Source organism: Hoplias malabaricus, chromosome 6 (assembly GCF_029633855.1).
Source record: "Hoplias malabaricus isolate fHopMal1 chromosome 6, fHopMal1.hap1, whole genome shotgun sequence".
Lineage (NCBI taxonomy): Eukaryota > Metazoa > Chordata > Actinopteri > Characiformes > Erythrinidae > Hoplias > Hoplias malabaricus.
Window position 1 is genome coordinate 34,199,533 of NC_089805.1, and position 22,280 is coordinate 34,221,812.

Sequence of the window (22,280 nt, forward strand, 5' to 3'; positions counted from 1 at the left end):
AACGTCCGGGATTTTGTTTTTCTAGAGCTTAAGGGACATTTAGAGAAGCGTTTCGTTCACAAACTAGTCCCGCCCTCCCCTACTCCGTTTGGTTCGCTTGAGAAGGGGGCGTGGTGAAGTAGCCTAGAATCTTCTGATTGGACGGTCTGACTGTAGAGCTACCGTTATTGGTCGATAACCTTCTCTGTTAACATTTAATTGGTCAGTCTGCACGTCAGTAGTCATCCACCCCCCGGAGACGTGTCCTCTTTTTCACCATCTCAGATCTGGTCACCTTAAATAAACCTATTACTTCATATGCCTTAACTGACATATTCTGCTTTGTGAAAAAAACCCCGCTCTCCCCCCAGTGAATTACGGTAAATACAGGCCACTTTGGAAAGCTTGGGTACCATTCTTGACAAAACATTGCTGTAGCAAACCCATAAGTTACACTGCAAGGCAAATCGACTTGTTCAAAAGTTTGTAAATCACACCTGAAATCTGATAATGATTGTAAATTTTATCATGGAAACTACAGGTCAGCAGAGGGCAACGGGAGTCAAATGACTAGAATGTGGACGTGAATTTTAAATGTCTAATGTATGGCATTTTTGACGAGACACTTCCAAACAAGGGAAGATATTTTTATTGATTTATGTACTGTTAATAAAATATGAAAACCCGATGTAAAATAATGAAGCCAAATCAAATCACCCTAAAAATGTAAGTCTTACGCAAACAGGAGATCGAGAAAAATGGACATTTGAACAAATGACAAACATCCATGGACTCTTATAATTGTAGTTTTGGTGTGCTGCGGAATTTAAGTTTATGTAGTATTCTGCATCTCTGGAAATGTCTTGTTTTATTGTATTGTGGTTTGATATTTTGTACTGGTTTGAAATTGTAAAACTCCTCCTGATCTGCACTGTACTGCACTCAGGCAACAATCTCTGAACTAATTCTGCAACTTCAACAGGTAGCTGTGCTATACGTTTGTAGCCTAACACTACTACTCAGTTTGTTAGATCAGTGGCCTGCCTGACCTTGTTTAGACTTTTAAATTCTTTTGTTCTTTAACTCACCAGTAATCCAGATCACATGCTTTGGATGAACAGGACTTTACCTACTACAGAAATAACCTACTTATGTAAACGTAGTTATCAAAGAAAATCTGAGGTTTTTACCATTGGAAACAAGAATCTGAAAATCCTGGTTTTAAGGTGGTGGTGCATTTGGATCCCTGTCAATACTGCATTTGTACAATAAATCCAGCAGATGGTGCTATGAACTGCGATAAAAGACATAAGTACTTGTTGAACAGTATATTACTTGAAACCTCAACAACTCTCCCTTATTAAGCATTACGTAAGATTCTCACAACAGTTGATCAAACTAGAACTAGAAATGCAATATTACAGTAAACAATGGAACATTCTTCCCATTGCTATTTGCACGTTTTATTATTTTGTAACTGATCAGCAAACAAAAAAAAAAGAAAGCAGGTGAAGCAGTTAATTTAAATGTATTTATTCATTTTAAAACCAAGATGGGCTATTTTAAAAATGTGGGCAAACATTTAAAAAAAAGAAGGAAAAAAAAAAAAAAAAAATCTCCCACCTGTCTTCCTTAAGTGTGCCTATGAGCTGAACAGCGGGTCACAGCAAGTTTGTTTGTATGTCTATGTACTGACAATATGTTGAATGACAAAGCTTTTAATGACCCACTAGCAAGAAGTGAGCAGACATGACGAGTGAAAAGTACCTCAGCTAGCCACGCATTCTCCTTTCAGTATGTGTGCACATGTGTGTATGCAGGACGGTCCTAAAGATGACTGCTTTCTAAGCTGGACTGAATATTGCACTCCCCAGAGATTCAGAAAATAAAAGTGAAGATAACATGGCTCCACAAGAAACTAAAAAGTGCCTTGGCCCCAGCCGTACTCCTGACAAGACACACTAATTATAGTGAATAAATACAGTTGACATTTACAACCCAGTCTGACCCTAAATTAAAAGTGACTTCAAGGAAGGGGGAGAACAGCACTGCATTTCAACGGAACACTGTGGTTCCTGTGAAAAAATATTTTAATAAAACAAGGTACTTTGTGATTTTTTTTTTTTTTTTTAAAAAGTCATGTATATTCTTTTCCAATTATAACAGTTTTGTTTATAGTAATCAAAAACATCAGCGTTACACAACAGTAAATCTTTTCACCATGGTTGAAATAATTCATAAAAAAAAAAAAAAAAAAAAAAAAAAAAAAAAATAAAAAAAAAAAATAGAATAAGAATAAGCTGTCCCAAGATTGGAAATTTGGGAAATCAGGGGGGCTTCTGTTTATTGTAGCCTGTGACTGGCACACTGATAACCAGAATGCAGATATGCATGTGTGCTTTGACCTCTATCATTCATACAGCTGGTGAATCCACATATTAGCTTTCATTCATTACATCTGTGATTGATTAGCCATAACTCAGAGTATAAATCATCACAATAATTTCCCACAGCTTGTACTTTCTCCCCTAGTTGAATTTCCCACTAGTTGTGTACAACTTGACATGTTACTGGATGCAGCAGTTGTGACCGTTGGCATCCTTGAACCGCAGACGCATTTTAGGTCTGTATTTTTCGAGGTAAAGAAGCTGTTTGGAGTTGAAGGCTCCACGTCTCTTCCTGAAAACAAAACAGACACAGAGTGAGAGATGAACATGAGGAAAAGTAATACAAATAAAAATTCTGTTTGTGCAAGTGGACTACGTACTGTCGTATAAACTGCACCGCATCCTCATATTTCATCCCACTCTCAATCAAGGCCAAGGCCACCAATACAGGTGCACTGTTAAATAAAAAAAATCAAAGATGAAAAGATGAGTGCTGACCGTCTCAAATAGTAGACATTACAATCCATAATTTAATCAATGTTCATGGAACGTGTTTATCCATATTCCTGGAATGCATTTAGCGTAGTTTCAGCATTTAAAAAATAATGGACATGAGTTGAAAAAGGAAGGCTTGAGTGTTCCAGCATTCATTTTCAAACAGAATGTATAAATATACAGAAAAGTCAGTTTTCTATGCATATGTTTTGGAAAAAGTACAAATAATATCAAATAATGTATAAACAGAGAAAATTAAATCTGTAGAAATAGGAAAGGTACTATTGGTGCTTTTCCACTGTATGGCATGGGCTTGACTCCACGCAGCTCTGCAAGCTCATCGCAATTTTCCTTGGTCACTTTTCTATTACTAATGTTAGTTAGTTAGATTGTATTTAACCCCATAGGTGTTTCCCAAAACCGAGTGAGCTGTCTAACTAGAGTGCATTTAAATGTCACAATTTGCACACTCCTGACTCGTAGGCTGTCCCAATTCTTAGATATATTAGTAGACAGCATAATGAAGTACCTTAATTTGGCTGAATTTTAAGGCAGCATCAAATCCTTGCCGCCAAGGCATTCCCAGGAGAAAAAATAACAAAAAATTGGAATAAAAATGAGAAGATCAGGATCCACCGCGCTGAAACTGAAGTGCCTACCTAGACTCACTAGGTTTTGGGACACAACCCATTTCTGCCATAGGACCACAATCATGGCAATGAAGGTACCAGGATGTAATTGATTTACTAATACAGTTTTGTTTAGATATATTGATGCTGGAGTGGCACAGCAGGTAGTGTCGTAGTCACACAGCTCTAGGGACCTGGAGGTTGTGGGTTTGAGTCCCGCTCCAGGTGACTGTCTGTGAAGAGTTTGGTGTGTTCTCTTTCTGACCAATCAGCACTCTGCAAGGTTTACACGTCACATTTAATACCTAATCAGCACACTTTGTACCAGGCGCAAGCAAGGACTTAAAAAAGTACCCTGTTCCAAGGCCCAGGTACCAGATTTGGTCAGTGGAAAAGCAAAAGAGCCAAGCTAAGTAGGTTCCAAGTAGTGGAAAAGCGGCATAAATTAAATACCCCAACAGTTTTACTTACCGGCCCAAACCTGCCACACAGTGGACTGCAATACAGCATCCTGGTTCATCTCGAAACTTGGTCTTCAGCAGGTTAAGCCAATCATCAACAATCTGAGTGGGGGGTGGAGCTCCATCATCAAAGGGCCAGTCCTGTTCACATAAAGAAAGAACAAGGACAAAGTAAATACTGTGTGTTTACCTTTTCAATAATATATTGCTGAAATATTAAATATGCCAGTGCATGTTGTGAAAGTCTGTGCTGCAAAAAGGTTCCTATTAGACTAATCTGCAGAGCCACACAGGCCAGCTATGAACTGAAAAGCATTGTAGAGAAGCACAGAGTTCTCACAAACTGTTCTTGGGCTTCTGGCCACAGAGATCTGGACTTCTCCCAGCCAAGCTGTACGAAGAAAATAAGAGAAACAGACTAGGGAATGCAAGGGGATGGTTTGACACAAAGGAGAAGAGCCCAAAGATCAAGAGATAATGTGCGTCTAAAAAGATGAGATCAGTAAGGAGAGACAGAGAGCAGGAGGAGAAAGAGATAAAGAGATAACAGAGAAACACAGAAAAGGAAGAAATAATGGTGACTAGGGAATTACTTTGAGGCAGGAGGTATCAAGTTTACAAAAATGACGCACAAGTCTAATGTCATCTGGAAAGAGTAGCACAGTTTTCTGGTAAGTCCAGTGTAGAAGAACTCCATTAAACAGAGCTCATGAGAGAAAACACTTTTAGCTACATGGAGACAGATGACAGCTAATGGAAAAAAAATAAATGAGAGAGAGACAGACACAGAGAGAGAGAGAGGGGGAGAGGGAGAGAGAGGGAGAGGGAGAGAGAGAAAGAGAGAGAGAGACAGACAGACTGGCTTGCAGCCCAGTGTCATTGTAGGTATCTGAACTGCTGTGCTCCTGCTGACCTCTCTGCCGGCTAAAACAGGTTCATTCTACTTCAGACATGTACTTGCCTTTTCATTTGTTCCAGCTCCCATTTTCAGTGTTTTCAACCACTGCTCTTTCACTGTCATTTTCTTTTTTCCCCCCATAAGTGGGTCTGACTATACAACCCACATCTAAAAACCATCCCCAAGCCTTGTATTAAGCTCTTAAAAACAGTTTAAACCCATGATAAGCAAATATGCAGCATTAAAGAGATGCAAAATGTCTTTCCAGTGTTCAAATACGCAAATGACACAAGCCTCTTGTCACCTGCTATATGGGGATTTTCCTATCCTGTTTAAAGTTCCTCAACTGAGTCTCTGTACTCTTTGCGATTGCTTCCAGAAAGCGATCCTTGTATTCCTTCTTCTAGGACATACTTTCTTTTTAATTCCTTAATAATTCTAGCTGGATCACACCAAAACAGAATTTCCAGGAAAAGGAGTAGTGGTGAGCTGGGACCAATGATACTTTGATTAATATAAGGGGCAGTCTGAAATTTCTTCCATACTTCTCTGAAATTTACAGTCAAAAATAAAAGGTTTTTATTTTATTTCATATTTTCATGAAGCCTACTAAGTTAGAAGTAAATATAAAAATTCCCAAAGCTACTGAACACTAATTAAAAAACAATAAGATTCTCAAAATTCTGTGAATGGTGATTTTACATTTTAAAGTGATAACATCTGACTGAAAGGTTGTGCTCATACAGCTACAGGACACCTAAAGGGCTCCATCCTACATAAATAAAACTTATAAAAGATTATTCCAATAAGTAGCAGTAGTCAAAACTTGCTGAGGTGAAACAAAATTAAAAAAAAAAAAAAAAAGCCTTGACAAAAGTATGTAGGTTTTTGTGAGTTGTCACAAAAGGTTTGAGATGAGGTGTCATGGATGTGAGGAGAGGAAAACCATACTGCCTTTTGTAATAAAGTGTAACAATTTTTATATGCCTGTAGCAATATTTAACTTTTAGTTGATGATTAACTGCTATTTAAAACATAGCACTTGCATTTCTTTCTTCCATTAAAGCTAATGTGCAATCCTAAAAGCTAATACCTGATTTGTTATCTTGCATCTTTGCTGTTGATACTTAGTAGGAGGTTAAAAGTCTCGAGTTTGAACTTTGAAAAATTCAACAATGTATTCAAAATTAAAATAAGCCTAGGATAATTTTTTTTTCATTTTAACAGAATTTTGATTCAGTTATTTAATTTGGTTGAATACATACTTTATTTTCATATTCCAATAAATTTTGATATTTGAAGTCTTATATTTTTCAATTGCAGATTTTATGTTTTCAGATTCAGATCTTATTTTTTGTTGGTCACATCTTAATTTTCACTTTCAGATCCTTTGTTTTCACTTTTGGATCCTTGTTTTTAAGTTTCAGATTTTTGGCCCTGATCTAGCGTTGGAGGCAGGACATCAGCGGAGAGGGGAGTGGTATAATGACTGACAGCCTAGCAATGAAGTCAGAGGACCTCCCTCACGGTTGACTATGAGAAATATCACTGAAAACTCATGTTATATGCACTATTCAGTGTAAAACGTGAGCTCTTTTAGACAATATTTGGCACCAATCGCAGCAAGAGAGCTATAAACTCTGTCAGAGTGCGTAGTTTACCATCACTTTGCTGGTGATGGTGTCCACTCCATCAGGACAAGCTGCACTGAGCCAGTAACAAATCTAAATAGGCTTCTTATTCCCCAGGTTCTTGGTCTGATGTTCTGTTCCACCTTAAATTATACTTTAAATTAAACTGGTTCTGTTGCTGTGCATTTTCCTTTATATTCCATACATTTACACTGTTTTATTTACATGCGCTTTTCTAACACAGAAAGCAGCTGCAGTAACATTTAAGGTGGAATGTGAAGTGTAATTAAGGAGCTGTGGGTGAAAGAAGTTAATTTCACATTGTTAACATTACTTATCTGCACGCTGGAGCCAGCAGCTTGTCCTGATGGAGTGGACGCCATTGCCAGCAAAGTGCATCGCAGTAAAAGGGCTATAAACTCTGTCAGATTGTGTAGTTTCCCAGCACTTTGCTGGTGATGGCGGCTCCATCAGTTCAAGCTGCCGGCACAGCAACAGAACCAGCTTTTTCAGATTCTTTACCAGCTCACTGCGGCTTGTCCTGAAGGAGCGGGCGCCATTGCCAGGAAAGTGCTGGGAAACTAGTGTGACTGTGGAACTACGCACTCTGACAGTTTATACTTCTTTTACTACGACTGGTGTTGAATGTTGTCTAAAAGAGCTCACTATAAAAGGACCTTGTCACTAAAGTCAATATTTTACACTGAATATTGTGTGAGCAATATACATAATACCACAAACATTACATCAATTATGTTGATCTGAGCTTCTCTTAAGATATGCAGTTAGTGAAGTGGGTACCACCTTCTGTCATGACATTTTGTTATGCCAGTGAATAATTGATTAAACTTCATGGTTAAATTGCTAAACTGTCAAGAATACCATTTTTGGGGCTTCTGAGCTTCGGCCGGGATATTTGACGAACATTCAAAATACTCCAAGAGTGGGGTGGTGTATTTCATAATCATTAACAAAATCCATTTCCAACCCCTGCTTTAACATCCTTCTTTCCACGCTGCGCAGTGACTCAAATGTGGCTTTGCTCACTACGCTCTCTAACCTGCTAACTAGCTCACTAACTAAGGGCCCAGAGTTTACACAATTTAACCAATTAGAGTGGAGGTGCTCCAATTTCAGGCACGAAGCTGACAAAATGAACTGTATGGAGTACAGTACATTTTTATTGCAATTACTGTCAAAAATAAACGTGTGCATGCTCATACGGTATCGTACATAAATATTTAATTTGTACACATAAGTCTGTTTTGTGTGTGTATTGTACGAATACACAGTGAGTCGTGTGCTAACTTGTGAGTTACATGGTGCCACTAAGGGCACAGAGTGTACACAAATAAACCAGAACTTCTTTGAGGTGTAAAGCTGACAAAATGAACTGTAGCTTTGTCACACTGCCTTGTATGTAGGTTGCTGTAGAATGTTCAAGACTTATGTTGACAAGGCTGAATACATGTAGAGCAGAGGTTTTTTTTGCCATATGTATTAAAAAATACGAATTTCAAAATTATAAACTGAATACCTACCTAACTAACGATTATTCAAATATTTGGGGCCAGCCCTACTAAACTTACTAACAAATATATACTGAAGCTGTCAGGCTTAATGTTCCCTGATGGAGAAGACAAGGCAACATGAGTATCTGGCAAGATCTGAGGTTTAACTTTGTAACTGGATTTGGGTTCTCTATTTGGGGGTCACTGTTAAAATTTATATCCATGTATAAATGGTTTTTAATACATTGTTGTGTGTTTACAGTCTAATTAATAACCATTAACAAACTTTATAAATTATTTACAATATCTTTATACATGTAGTCTTATTCTAAATTGGTACCATGGAGGGACAGAAAGTGAGCAAAGGGAACATTAACCTGTAAAATAAAGCCACTAATGGATGACATAAGTGTCCTTTGTCATATCAATGGTATCTTCTCACCTTTATATGAGCTTAAACACTTCACAGAAAGCACACAGCTTTGTTTAAAATTCATAAGGCTCTGTTACTGTACTGTATTTACAGCAGTCTTTTTGGTTCTTCTTGATCACTCAGTGATAACTGAAACTCCCTTAAGGCACACTGTGGGACTTCTGTATGTCATTACACTGTTTGCATTCCTTGCTTTGTTTACTGCAGTTCTTGTACAGACTTGTACACTGGAATAGGAAATACTGACAGCTGTGTGAACACCCTGACCATTTCTTCACTGTAGAATACTAACATTGCTGTTTTACGGAGAGTTAAAGATATTTATATTTAAACAAAAGACAATATAAGACTGGGCTAGCAAGCATGTGAATGATGGTGTAAAAAAAAAAAAAAAAAAAAAAACAGCTCAACAACAGAACTTACCAGGACTTGGATGCCCTCCCTCTCTACAGGTGCTTTGTCATATGTGGCCTCACACACACGTACAAGTGTGTTTACTTCAAATTTTTTCAGCTCCTTAAAAGGAAATCAAAGTGTAACATATTACAACTTCACAATGTCTCACAAAATTCAAGGAATCACATTTCAGTACACACGTACCTCTGTGAACTTGTTGAGTGTAGAATTGGTTGGGTTATGCGTGATGAGGAACCTCATGCACTCATAGGTAATTTCAACAGCGGCAGGGCGGTTCATGTTGGCGAGACGGCTTTAAAACAGTTACAATAAAAAAAAAAAAGAATGAGTCCTTTTCTTTTAAAAATGCTTTGGCTCAGATTCAGCAAGGACTTCTAGTAAAATAAATACAAAATGAGTTTGGATGAGATGGAGGGCACTGGACTATAGGTATTTGTAAAAAAAAAAATGTTATTTAAAAAAAAACAAAAACAAAAAAAACAAACACAAAGGAGGACGATCTAATCCACAGTGCTTGTGGGATGTATAAAAACAGGAAGATAAAGGTTATTTAAAAAAAAAAAAAAAAAAAAAAAAAAAAAACCCAGGAGACTACCCTTTAGTCATCCAATGAGACAATTGTAGATTACCCCATTCAGGAGAGGTGTTTCTGACAGACTGTAGAGACAGAAAGCTGCAGGGGAAGAAGGGAGTTCTCTTTTGCTCTCAGGCTGAGGACTACGCGTTATCCCAGGGGGAAGAGTGAGAGAGACACACTAGGCCCACTGTGCTAGTTGTCAGGGGGGTTTCTGGGTAGCGTAGTCCCGCAGGGGGCTGATGATTCACTTGTTCTCAAAGGCAAGGTGCTGAGCCTGGCAGAAGTCTCCACTCACAAACGCCATAAATGTGCGGCCCAAATCTACGCAGAAACACTGAAAAATGAAAAAAAAAATATATATATATATATATATATATTAGAACTGACATCACTTTAGAGTTAATGAAAAATAAAAAAGCAAGGAAGGAATTAGAATGCAAAACAGCCATTTTAGATATGGATTAAAAGAAAGCAAGATTTATTTTTAAACAAGTGCAATAAATAGATAAATGTGCTGAAACTGGTTAAATTGTGTATACTTTATCTGAGCACTTAGTTATCAAGCTAGTTAGCAGGTTAGCGAGCATTGGTAGCGATCGAACTATATACAAACTATATGACAACTATATACAAAATCCTACACTCCAAATATTCACCGAATATCCCAGCCAAAGCCCTAAAAATGGTATTCGGGACAGCCCTAATGTTTATTAAGCTTGATTGAACATTAAATAGAAAAGGCAGTCTCAAAATATATTTCAAATGCTGACCACAAACTCATGGGTGATTCTTCTTCTTTAAAAGTAGATTGTGACCAAAGCTTTGCTCCCAATCTTACAAAAGGCACAGTTAAAAGAGTGGTTCAAACAGGACATCTGACAGACTGATTCCCACAGGAGATCAAAGCCATTAGAGAAAAATACCTTTATGACACAAAGCGCAACTGTCTTTAAGCAAATAAATGGGACTATCAGCAAAATATTTAAATTGTATTACTTGGCCAACCATGTAGCAAACAGCACTGCAGCTGCTTTCAACAGCTGGCTTCCCTTGATTCTGCTGGGGACTTATGGCAGTGTGATGTGCGTATTTGCAAGACCTGTAATTGCCAGCTACATGTTTTTATATTCTTGTATATAAAATAATATGCAATCTAATATCCCAACCTTAAAAAGTAAATAAATATACATGTTAAAAAAAAAAAAAAAAAAAAAAAAAAAACACACACACACACACAAACTCACAAATAGAAAACTACACTAAGGTTCAAAACATATCAATAACCACGAATGAGCTTTTGTTCTTTGTTCATTTCATTTAGTTTATTAAGAAATGTCTTAGTCCATCCCATTTATTTCTGCACTGACTATAGCTATATGCATGATTTACGTTTCAATTTCTTAAATATAAGTAAAAAGATAATTATGTTTCTGTAAATTGAACCATATAAAATATTGAAAATGAATTTCATATTAACGGTAAAAGCAATAAACCTATAAACCCCCTTTTAACTCAGGGTCAACAAAACACTTAGGTAGAGAATTTGTGGATATGTATAAAGGCAGTCACTTCTTTCACTTAGTCATCACTACACTGAAGCTGCTGAAGTTTGCGGTTTTACAGGTTAACTTGGTGATTTCCATATCTCCCTTTAGTTTCATTTGGTAGCGAGCTGGCGTTGGGGCTGTAAAATTTGCAGTTTAAGTGAGAAATGCTTTCTGGGTGGCCAACCTGCCACCACTACAGTGTGTGAACATATCTATCACATAACAATAAAAATGTCTGCCTTACAAAAGGACACTCACTTCAACAATTGTTGGAGTCACTGAGGGTGGGGCAGTGATGTCATTTCTCAACAACATTTAATACTGTAAACATTCTAGCCTTGGGGCAGTTTCATACCAGTTTATGTCTTAAGCCTTCAAAGCCATATGAGCTTTAACAAGTTTCATGACATCACATGTTGACCGTGCAACTCAGGGGTTTAAAGCCAGGGATACTGTCACCTCTAAACTAAATTAAGGGGCATTGTGGGGGGGGGGCCTACTACTTTTAAACAATTCAGTCACGCTGGCTGAACATCATTCACATGTAAATTCTGCTTTCACATTTTACTGTACGTCTCCTAAGCAGGCTATACATACAAAGTCTGAAAACTGGAATTACTAACTGTGCCCTCCTCAAAAGAAAACATCAATCTTAAATATAAATCATAAAAATGACTACACATGCAAGTGAACCATTGCAAGTAACAACAGCATGGTATAGGGTTCTTTCTGTACATCTCAAAAACAAACAAGCAAGAGGCTGTTGCTCTGTCACACACTTATAATTTACACAGTTCCTTCACCAGCCACACACCAGCTGCACAGCACATGAACACTGTCAACAAAAAAGGAACTTTTCTCAGAAATGACAGTTTCGTGTATCTCCCTGTTCTGCGAAATACTATAAATAATTGTTAACTATCTAGTGTAGCTGGAGAAATACTGCTAATACTATTCTGTGGTATGGGGTTCTCCCCTACCCTAAAAGTTCGGACTTTCCACTTTCACAAGATGAAAAAACAGAAAATGAGAAAACTAGTAAGGAAACATTTTTTCTGAAATGTATGCATATATACATACAAGGGGTGGGCGATATGGCCCTAAAAATATAGCATGATATTTTAAGGTATTTTCACGATTCCAATATCCTTGACGATATGACGAAACAATTAATATTATAGTAAATATATGTAACATATATTAAAAATATTAAATGTTTTACTTATTAAAATGTTTTATTTTACTACAAATGTAATTTGAATCATTCAAAACTGCTTTGCACCGTACTTCACTGTGCCTAATCAACTCATGTAAAGAATGTATGCCATATTTTGGCTAATTGTAAGACGTTGTTATATCACAAAAGTGACTTTTATTGAGAATAATATGATATGGCACAGCCTTAGTACACACACACACACACACACACACAGAGAGAGAGAGAGAGACACACAGTCCTTTGCAGGTTGACAAACACATGCGTTCACATCTGTGTAGTTTCGAGCAGCCAACCATAGGAGGAAACCAGAGAACCTGGAGGAAACATGCGCGGTCATTTGTAGAACACACCACTCTCCACAGAGCTGTGTGACAGTGACATTACCTGTTGACATTGTGCGACTCTTCTTAAACGTAAATTAAAAACATAAATACATTTAAAAAAGTAATTATTAATTAATAAAATACAAAATAAGTTTGAGCAAGTCCAGCTTGTAATACATGTAACATGGCATGCGCAAAACAGATGACAGAGCATAGATCCAAGATTCCATAAAGAATATCTTAACTTTTCAAGTGAACAGTAAGGAGTTTCTCCATTTCCAGCACACATACAATGCTGAAATTCTCATTTTGCCTTGACTTTGTTCATTTATTTGCATGCTAAAAGGGAAGAATACAGGACTGCATGTTGAATGAAGAAAATAATCCACCTAAATCAGTGTCATCTATCAAAAATGTACAGTTCAAAATTGATGTATATATATTAAAAAAAAAAAAAAAAAAAAAAAGACATAAGAAACCAGAGGCCACTTTCCCCCCAATGCTTCGTCCTGTTTCTCCCAGACGCTTCTTGGCTACAACAAAACATGAAGGATTATGAAGCTTTTGAATGGCTAATATGCCCACTGTGAAGTGCTAATCCCCCTCTGATCCCTTCGATTTAAGCTACAAATCCTCCCAAGGCACTGAAGCTATGCTACACCGTGTCTTCATGTAATAAAATGCATCCAACAGAGAGACATACTGCAGATATGGGCTAGGAGTGAGCCTGAGGACTTGAAGCACTTAAGGACACAGGACGAAAGATCTGCATGTGAGCAACTGATTAGGAGAACACTTTGATAGAATAAAATTGAGAATTGTAGTTTTCTTCTTAACAAAGACTTTTCATATCAAAATAGCTGTTTGTATTATAAAAACAGACATGGAGCTGAAATGGCAAACTGACATGGTACTTGTGATAGTATGCAAGCTCTGGGTCATTCGCCCAGAAGTAATATAGACTCAAGTCAGCAAGTCTCCCCCCTTCCCATGACGAGGCTACAGCTGTAGAAGGGAAACCTTTGAGGCAAAAGTTTCTATCTCTTGCTGGCTAATGATAGGGTGAATGAGATTAGTGGCCTTGGGCTGGGGGACAAGGAGAACACAATGCGAAAGAGAGATAAGATTCTTGTGAGCTCACATAGCCACACTCCTGCTGAGACGATGGTGGACATAGAAAACAGCCATAGAGATGATTAATTTACAGTTCTCTCCAATATGAATAGTGAGAAGTGCGTAATGTTAACAGTGTTTCCTCTAGAATTATTTCCCTCAATCGGTGCAGTGCAAAATTAATTAAAAGTGAAAATAAATAAATAAATAAAATGCACAGTAAATTTTACACACTATTTTCATAAATTGAGTTGCATAGACTGCAGCCTGGCTTAGTACACTTTTAGTGCATTTTAGTGTAGTATACATGACAAACTCTACGGAGGAATCTTTTATCTTTATTATAATTATCTCACTGTAGTTTGCTGATTTCTGTATTAAAATCTCTTAATTTACTAAATAAATGTTGGGGTCAAACTTGGTCATATGATTAAACAATGTTAAAAATGAATTAGCCTTGACAGCCCTGTTTTAAAGCTTATGTGTCGAAACAGGCTCCATTCATTAGGCAGTATGTGTCAAAACGAAAGTAACATTCTAAACTCAAATCCAACTTAACGTTAGCTAGTTTAACCCAACTTTCTTTCCTCTCCTCTAGTTCCCCCTCTCTCACTTTCTTTTTAGGTGTTTAGGTTAGAAGCAGGGTATGCATAATTTTTCCACTTCCTGTGTCCCTCACTCCAAAATAAAAGCCTTCTGTTTTTGTAATTGCAATTTCATGTATTTATTTAAATTCTGATGGAGCAGTAGCTGGCTGCGCCACAAAAGTTATTGATAAATGTACTCGTTCTTTCATTGTTCTGTGGTCACTTTGTCCTGTTTAGGGTCAAAGCAGTTCCAGAGACCACCAGGAACCGCTGAGCACAAGCCACATGTGCCATCAGACAAACACACAATGTTAAAAAAAACGGAATGAGCTCTGAGAGGTGTGAACCCAAAGAATGACTATTTCAGTGTATACTTTATATGCAATTGTTTCCCCATCAGAATAACCAAGATGCTGCACACTGGTAGCACTGAATATGTTAATTTTTTAATCAGCCCTGAGGGGTTTGCTTCAACAGCATCAGTTAAGCTAATCAGTTGGAATGTGTTTAAAGTTTTTAAAAAGGAGCTGGTCTAAGTGCAAATGTTTATGTGCAAAACTCTAAGGGAGAACAAGGTCTGATTCTCACTTGGAAGGCTGAATTTGAACTGCATGCGCTGTAATAAAAAAAAAAACAATGTTGACATAAGAAAATCATGTGAACCAGTGGGAGGATAAAGATAAGGGATTTTCATTAGTTGTCAGTTATAATCAGCAAATTAAAAGAAATAGACACTTGAAATTTATCAACCTGTGTGTAATGAATGAGTATAATATACAGGCTTCACTTTTTGAACGGATTTACTGAAATAAATCAACTTTTTCATGATATTCTGATTTTATGACCAGCACCTGTAAATATAATATCAAGAAAGTTATAACAGCAATTTTTACTTTCTGACCCTCTGTCCCAATAGACATGTGACTTAGTGCTATAAACAAGTAAAAATCCAGATTTACTTGTCAAAGATGTCATAGAAAAAAAAAAAACTTTAACATGTCCTGCTGAGTAATACTATGTCTCAGGACAGGACACCTTTAGGCTATGCTTGGTATACAGAAAATATACCCCAAAGAGAGGATAAACATTCACCAACTTGCGGATTAAAGATTCAGAGAAACCCTCTGTGACAAATATGACAAATGATACTATGATCCAGAGTACACAAAGTGTTTAGTGTGTGATCTGTTCTTTTAACAAGGTGACACTGCCCCACTCTAGATGTCACTGAAGTCGTCATCAAGCTCAAGAGAAGGTCAAAATCACAGAAGGGCAAAAGCACTTTAGGCAAAAGCAGACAGTGGTGAATTTCCATTCTTGTTTGTGTATGGTTTAAAGTGTAAACACACTTGGGGTGACAATGGAACTTCAGCAAAACATAAACAAAAGTGTTAACAACCTTTCCTTCCTACCCTTTCACAGAAATCATGGGACACCAGTGTCGACAAAGAGGTCATCTAAAGTGATCCAGAATTAATCGTCCAACATCATTTACATGACCTCACTAAGGTTTGTCTGGCTGATTGCAATGAAACGCTCATAGCAATGTTCCAAACCTTCCCAGAAGAGTGGAGGCTGTTACTGCACAAAGAGAGGGTGGGGGTTAAATTGGGGAAATATGAAACTGCCCAAAACAAGTTGTTCAGGGGGTCATCTTTCACAAGCATCTGGCAGGTCATCAGCAGGAGTATTTTAGACGCCAGGGATTTACCACCTTCGTCTTCACCACTGTCTGAAAAGAAATGAAAGACAATGTCCGACTGCACAAATATTTATCACTATCGAGTTTCCATTTCCCTCAGCTTGTCAAAAAGTACTAGTTAGATAGAGAGATAAATAAATTAAATGGGGCTGACTAACACTAGAAGTCATCCAAAAACTTTCCTATCAGGACAAACCCAAAAATTCTCAAGACAGATCCACCCAGACACACGTGCTTAAGTTTGACTGAAATGTCCATTGTTCCTTTAGTTTAAAATTTATAGACATTAGCTGTTTAAGAAAATAATAATAATAATAATAAAGAAAATTTGTAGAACCATACTTGTTCAGTAATTAGGACTGTGAAGCATTACTCTACACTACCAAGTTACAAATGCCTCAATTTTATATTCAGACAGAAGAGGTTAAGGTCCAATGCCAGCACGATGAAAGACAGCAGGAGCCAGTGACCAAACATGGACAGGAAGTTTTACTTCTACCAAAGTGCAGTCTTACACATGCACAGAAGTATCCAAAGGGCATCTAATGAGCAATTCACCCAAGATCCTTTAACATTCTGGGTCAGGTGTTGAGTATGAAAGAAATGACTAGTTGGACCAAGAGAAGTAAGCACAGACATTCGTAAAACACTGAACTTAATCTAATCAGACAAGTAGTAACTTTCCCAAAAGGAGTCTCCACCTGAAGCTGATACCACAGTTATCTGTGGTTTCTACTGTTTTCCCCCCACCTGTTAGAATAGAGCTTGCAGATGACCACAGAGCAAGCTTGCATCCCCTTTGCAGACCCAACTTTTCCCATAGAAACAGATATATTCCTGCAAGCATCAATATGACTCAGATGCCAACATAAGCTTACTTTTACATCAATCCATTCAGTGTTGACTCCTAGGCCCGCTAACTACTTTCAGGTCATGTTTATACATGTTTAGTCAACACAGGAGGTTAAAAAGAAGCTGACTGTAGGCAGAGGACCTTTGCTTTGTTTTCCAACATCAAAAGCACTTGACAGTTTGTATTTCAGGTATTCATAAACACCCAGACAACAATAGCTGCCACACTCATAAAAAGATTAATTTTTGAGCATGAGGACAGATAGGCTACTGGTTCAAAATGGGATAAACCTGTTGTACTGATCATATTCACTATGTAATAATCTCAGTAATTACCATTACTTAATATAGTTTGCATGAGCCGACATCATAGGAAATACAACAGAAGACCAACAGACTGAGGCTAGGCATCCTGACAGTTAAACAGTACTAACTAATTTAGACCACAGCATGCAGTGTATAATTAAGGCCAGAAATAGTCTATAAATACACCTGAAGACATTTGCCCTTACACTACACACATTCCAGTGGCCTGTCTGTCTACATTCCCCAAATGCCTCCAATTCATCCTAAAGGGCTCATTAATTCATGTTCTCAAGTTTCTCCTTTTTCAGTAGCTTAAAACTGATGAAAATCAACTCAGAACTCTTTCGAGAGCTAGGCAATAATGAAAATGTTTGCAGTTTGACAACTCAATCATGACAAAAAAAAAAAAAAAAAAACACCTGCTTTACCCAGCAGAGCTTACTTATCAAGTCCAAGGACAGCTACTGAACACCGTGATAAGCCATGCTGACATCAGAAGCACAAATGGCATGGTCTACATCTGTTTGTTGGAGGGGGGGGGGGGGGGGGTAGAAGCCCAAATGTCAAAATCCATAACTAGATGTAAATAAATTATCAAAACTCCTAAAATATTTCTTTTGTCTCTAAAGTTTTTTTAATCTGGCCAATCAGCACTTTGCAAAGTTTACACATCACATTTAGACCCCATCTACATGGATACTGATATTTTTACCAATACGACAGTTTGTCTGTATTTTGGCCTATAATCCACCGAAAATAGAGGTCTCCATTTTTAAAAATATCTAAAACTGTGTGACCCTAGTCACTACTCCACTTGTGTAGAACAGCATGTGAGCAAGTACTTAAAAAAAAAAAAAAAAAAAAAAAAAAAAAAAAAAAGACCAGTTTCAGGTACCAGATTTGCCTAATGGAAATGCAGTAAATCCGAGCCAGGTACCTTGTGAAAATATACGCAAATAAACATTCCCTCAAACTTTTGGTTTATCAGTTTGTAACAAATCTAACTTCATGCTGATGATTACTTCTTCCACACCAACAAATTACCTGATAGATAGCTCACTTCATGGTAAGATTTTACATTTGATACAAAATTGCTTGATTAATGAATGACATAAAAAATCCTGCATAAGTGAATAACATCAGCATCATTATTACTGGAATAACAAAATGATTTTAAACACTGTCATCACAATTGAACTACAAAAGGTAAGCCTATTCCTCCACATTACTAATAACTGTGGTAGACCAATAGACTTATCAATAAGCATGACTCCTATGTGGCAGATAATTTCACACACACACAAGCTGGAATTTAAACACAAATATTACTTGAAAACGAAATTTTTTTTAATCTTCAAAACTTTCTTCTAGCTAATGAGACAAACGAAAGCATTACCACAAATAGTAGCTCACATCAACTAGATACACATGATCAAAAAAGAAACTGCACAGGGTGTATTTCCACTGGCATGACATAGAACGGACTATATATATATATCTTAAAACTATATCATAGATTAAACTAAACTAACATTGCTTAAAGACAACAAACAGCACAGAATAAAAAAAAAAAAAAAAAAAAAAAAAAAAAAAAAGGATATATAGTAGGGGATTATCACAGTAAAAACTTAATGTATGGGATTTCAAATTGGAAGAAGGAAAAAAAATATATATATATAAACACACTTGGATAACCAGTTAAAAATACAATAATAATTAGCACATTTCAGTACCTAAATGTCTAAAAGATTCAGGAGATAACCAGATGGTACTGTTTCAAAAAAAAAAAAAGTTTGCAAGTGCTGCCACAAAGTTGGCCACTTCCTGTAAAAGATGCACTTCTGTTGCCACTGCTGTGACAAACTTTAACAGGGACATGCAATATAAAGAGAACTTTAGCTCCTGGAAGAAAGCAGTACAAAATGTTAGTACAATTCAATTACCGCTGTGTTGTGTCAGCATATACTGAACAATGAAAGAGCTAGAGAAGAAGCTTTTTACACAGCTCATCTGTTCTACTGTCAGTGTCGACCTCTACAAGTTTCCCATAACTTTATGTCCCTGTTAAATTATAATCAGTCTGAGTTTATGATTTATGAGTTTTATTCTTAATTTTAAACAGCTGCAACAGGAATACAGCATATCTAGGTTTAACTACTGTCATGATATTTGGAGTTAACACACTGATTGCAATTCTGTAACAATTGACTATATGCTGTTAGACAGATTCAGTTTGACACTAACTGAATAGTAAACGTTTGCACAGGCCAGTAATGAGCAAGTTGTCAAATTAACCTCTCACTATTTTCAGCTAAATATAACCAGAAGATAAGCTAAAGTAAAAATTATTTTTATTTCTTTTAAAATCACACCTTAATTTTACTGTATCTTATATAACGTTATTAACACTGACAATCCTAACGCCAAAAAAAAAAAAAAAACCAGAGAGAGAGAGAGAGAGAGAGAGAGAGAGAGACTGCAACTCTCTCGGGCAAATACAAAACTGTATCCCAAGAGGAAAAGAAAGGCAATCATAAGTATCTGGATTTTTTTAAAACTACATAACCTGTAAGAGATTAAATATATTTTAATTCGTTTTAATAATAAATGAACAAAGAATAATTGTTAAGGTAATAAAAGTGGGTCAATATTTTGATATTTTGAGCATTCTAGTCAACAAAGTAGTATTATCAATATGACGTCTTATCAACCCATTAAACTACCACATAACCACAAGCTAAACTGTGCCAGAGAAAGTCAACTATCAAAGTATTATTTCACATATCAGCCCTTTACAGCCAGCACAATTCTGGAGGGAGTAATATCCAATAAAACCAATGTTCAAAATGAAACTGTACCTCTTCATTAAGAGGGGAGTACTGACATGAGAATTTAGAAGTGATGCAGAAATACAAAATATTTAATCGACATGTTTTTCAGTGTCTATACGTATTCATTTACAACATGAAAAAACTGGGGTAACATTAACCCAGATTAGCGTAACAGAAATATAATTTACATTTTATAGGGCTATAAGGCCCTCCAAAGATAGCCTAGTATCACTTAAGCATTCTGTTTTTCTGAAGAACAACCGCCACACATTAACTATCAGTTTGAAACATTAGTCAATCTGTCAAAACCAATATATATATGCCAGCGAATATAAAATCCTGATATTTGTTTTCCACAATAGAAACGAGTGACTTGTTAAGTATTAGATATTAGGTTCGGTATTTCTTTCACAAGCCATATCTAAGATAAAATAACAATCAGATTGCAGGACACCAGAGTGTTATACATAGCGAATTACAACTGGAGATAGAAGACAATGTTGGACCATAAACATTCGCTTCTTATCTGGACAGGCACCGGCTGCTTTTAAAACTTAGCAAATATAAAATGCAGCAACATTTTTCTGCTCACATAAATCTTTCAATTATTTCCAAAATGACCAGTTTAATGTGAAACCACTTACTCCATTCTAGACAATCTAACCATGTCATAAATTTTCAAAATTTATTCACAGCAATTCTGAAAATAAGCTGCTGGCCTTCAAAATTTTTAAAACTGCATTCATGGTGGTTACATGTAAGCTGTTGTGAGACAAAGTATTTCCAAAAGACATCTTATTTATAGGTATGCATGTTTTCTTTTTATACATATTAATATCATAAAACAACAGAGATAGGGAGTTTATATTCACACGTAACAGGTAACTTAGATTCACTCTGGTTACTATCAGCTATACCTTAAAGTAAACTGAAGACTGGATGCATCATTTTACACAAAATCAACTGGCTTTGTTGACATCCCATGAACTGAATTATTTAAAACTTAAGGATTTCAGCCTCAACTCCTGACATAACATTCAAATGCCTGCCAAAGGCGACCTTCCTTACTCAGCCACTGGTAGCACTAGTACATTAGTGAAAAGGAGCTGAAGGCCCGGCGGGTTAGACACTGTTAGACTGTTGCTTTAGCATATGAATGTTATCGAAATTCAACCTGCTGCTGCGAATTTAATGTCACTAACAGTCTCAGCATAAGCAGCGCAACATCGAAAAACTTGGTCGTGGTTCCCAAGTTAATACAAGCCAATTAACGTCTACGTTAAAAGTTCAGAAACCAATGTTACTGCTGGGAAACACCGTGTTTGTTCACAGTGCAGGAGCTGTAAGTTGCCATTGTGGCGCATGGTGAGTGTTTGTAGCACGGTGGGTTAGCGGTTAGCTTCGACTAATTCTTTGACTTCAGCACACTAACGGACAGAGACCCTGCCGATACACTGATGTCTCCTGAGGAACTTCAGCACGAACGGTACAAAACTACCACTCCAGTTGTAACACATTTTGGATTTTCCGTGTAAATTTTACAGAGTAAATCAGGGTATAAACATTAAATCTGCTTCTCACGAAACGTGTCGTGCTCGCAAATGGCTGCCACATTTCATCGTTAGCTGTTGAGCTAAAGCTAACTTCTCTGCTCAACACTTCAGTGGCCGGCTAAACAGCAGCTCTGCTCTGGCCATAAGCACGCCAATCCCCTGCCTGATAAAGAGTAATAAAGCCAGCTAACCGCCCGAGACATAAGTCTGTAAGTCATGAAAGTACCGTCACTTACAAAGAACAGGCTGAACATTGAAATCCCGTGACAATCCCCGGAGAAAGTGGAGCGAAGCGGTGACCGCAGAGAGAGCTTCTCCTTCCTCTTCACACTTAGTGAAAAAAGGCAGAGTTTCTTGCAACGACCTCCGGACCCGTCAACGAGTCTTTGTTTGAATCGGTTCTTTTTTATCAAAGCGAACCGATTCGTATTCCAAATGAATCGTACGGTTCTCTGGTGTCCTTAATTAAAAGCTGAACTATGGCACCTCGGGTCAGTTGTAAATTTTGTTCATATTCTAAGACAAAATATGCAAATACATTCTCTAGAGGGTAAATAGTAAATAGTATATTATGTACATATAAGGTTGGCTGTAAATAAAGCAGATATATTTAAACACACTGAAGATTGTACTGTTCCATGTAAAGTACTCTTTGAATTGAAGTTGTAGACTAACAGCAATGAGAGTTTGATTTTGTCTAAAAAAGCCTTTTAACCATTAGACAAACTCCATTAGTAGCATATTTTATTACATTATATGAGGGACTGTTTTGCTCAGCTAGGTTTTAGATGAGAACTGCAAGTATAACACTCATTCACTCTGGAAAGAT

The 22,280-nt window shown here is 37.0% G+C and overlaps 1 protein-coding gene across 1 annotated transcript; it reads right to left on the minus strand.

The window, feature by feature from the left end:
* Positions 1-1,496: 1,496 nt before the first annotated feature.
* On the minus strand, positions 1,497-21,823 carry ptp4a2b (protein tyrosine phosphatase 4A2b). The gene is made up of 7 exons (XM_066674195.1): positions 21,688-21,823; positions 9,471-9,752; positions 9,025-9,133; positions 8,848-8,940; positions 3,962-4,092; positions 2,747-2,821; positions 1,497-2,658 (listed from the first exon to the last, which is right to left on the minus strand). Exons 2-7 carry the CDS (start codon positions 9,473-9,475, stop codon positions 2,547-2,549), a joined length of 525 nt encoding a protein of 174 aa, XP_066530292.1. The 5' UTR covers positions 9,476-9,752; positions 21,688-21,823; the 3' UTR covers positions 1,497-2,546.
* Between the last annotated feature and the right edge of the window lie 457 nt (positions 21,824-22,280).

Coding starts and splice junctions, on each gene's coding strand:
- ptp4a2b (XM_066674195.1), bottom strand. Junction 8,941..9,024: donor CACTCAACAAGTTCACAGAG/GTACGTGTGTAC, acceptor TTTCCTTTTAAG/GAGCTGAAAAAATTTGAAGT. Junction 2,659..2,746: donor GCGGTGCAGTTTATACGACA/GTACGTAGTCCA, acceptor TTTTGTTTTCAG/GAAGAGACGTGGAGCCTTCA.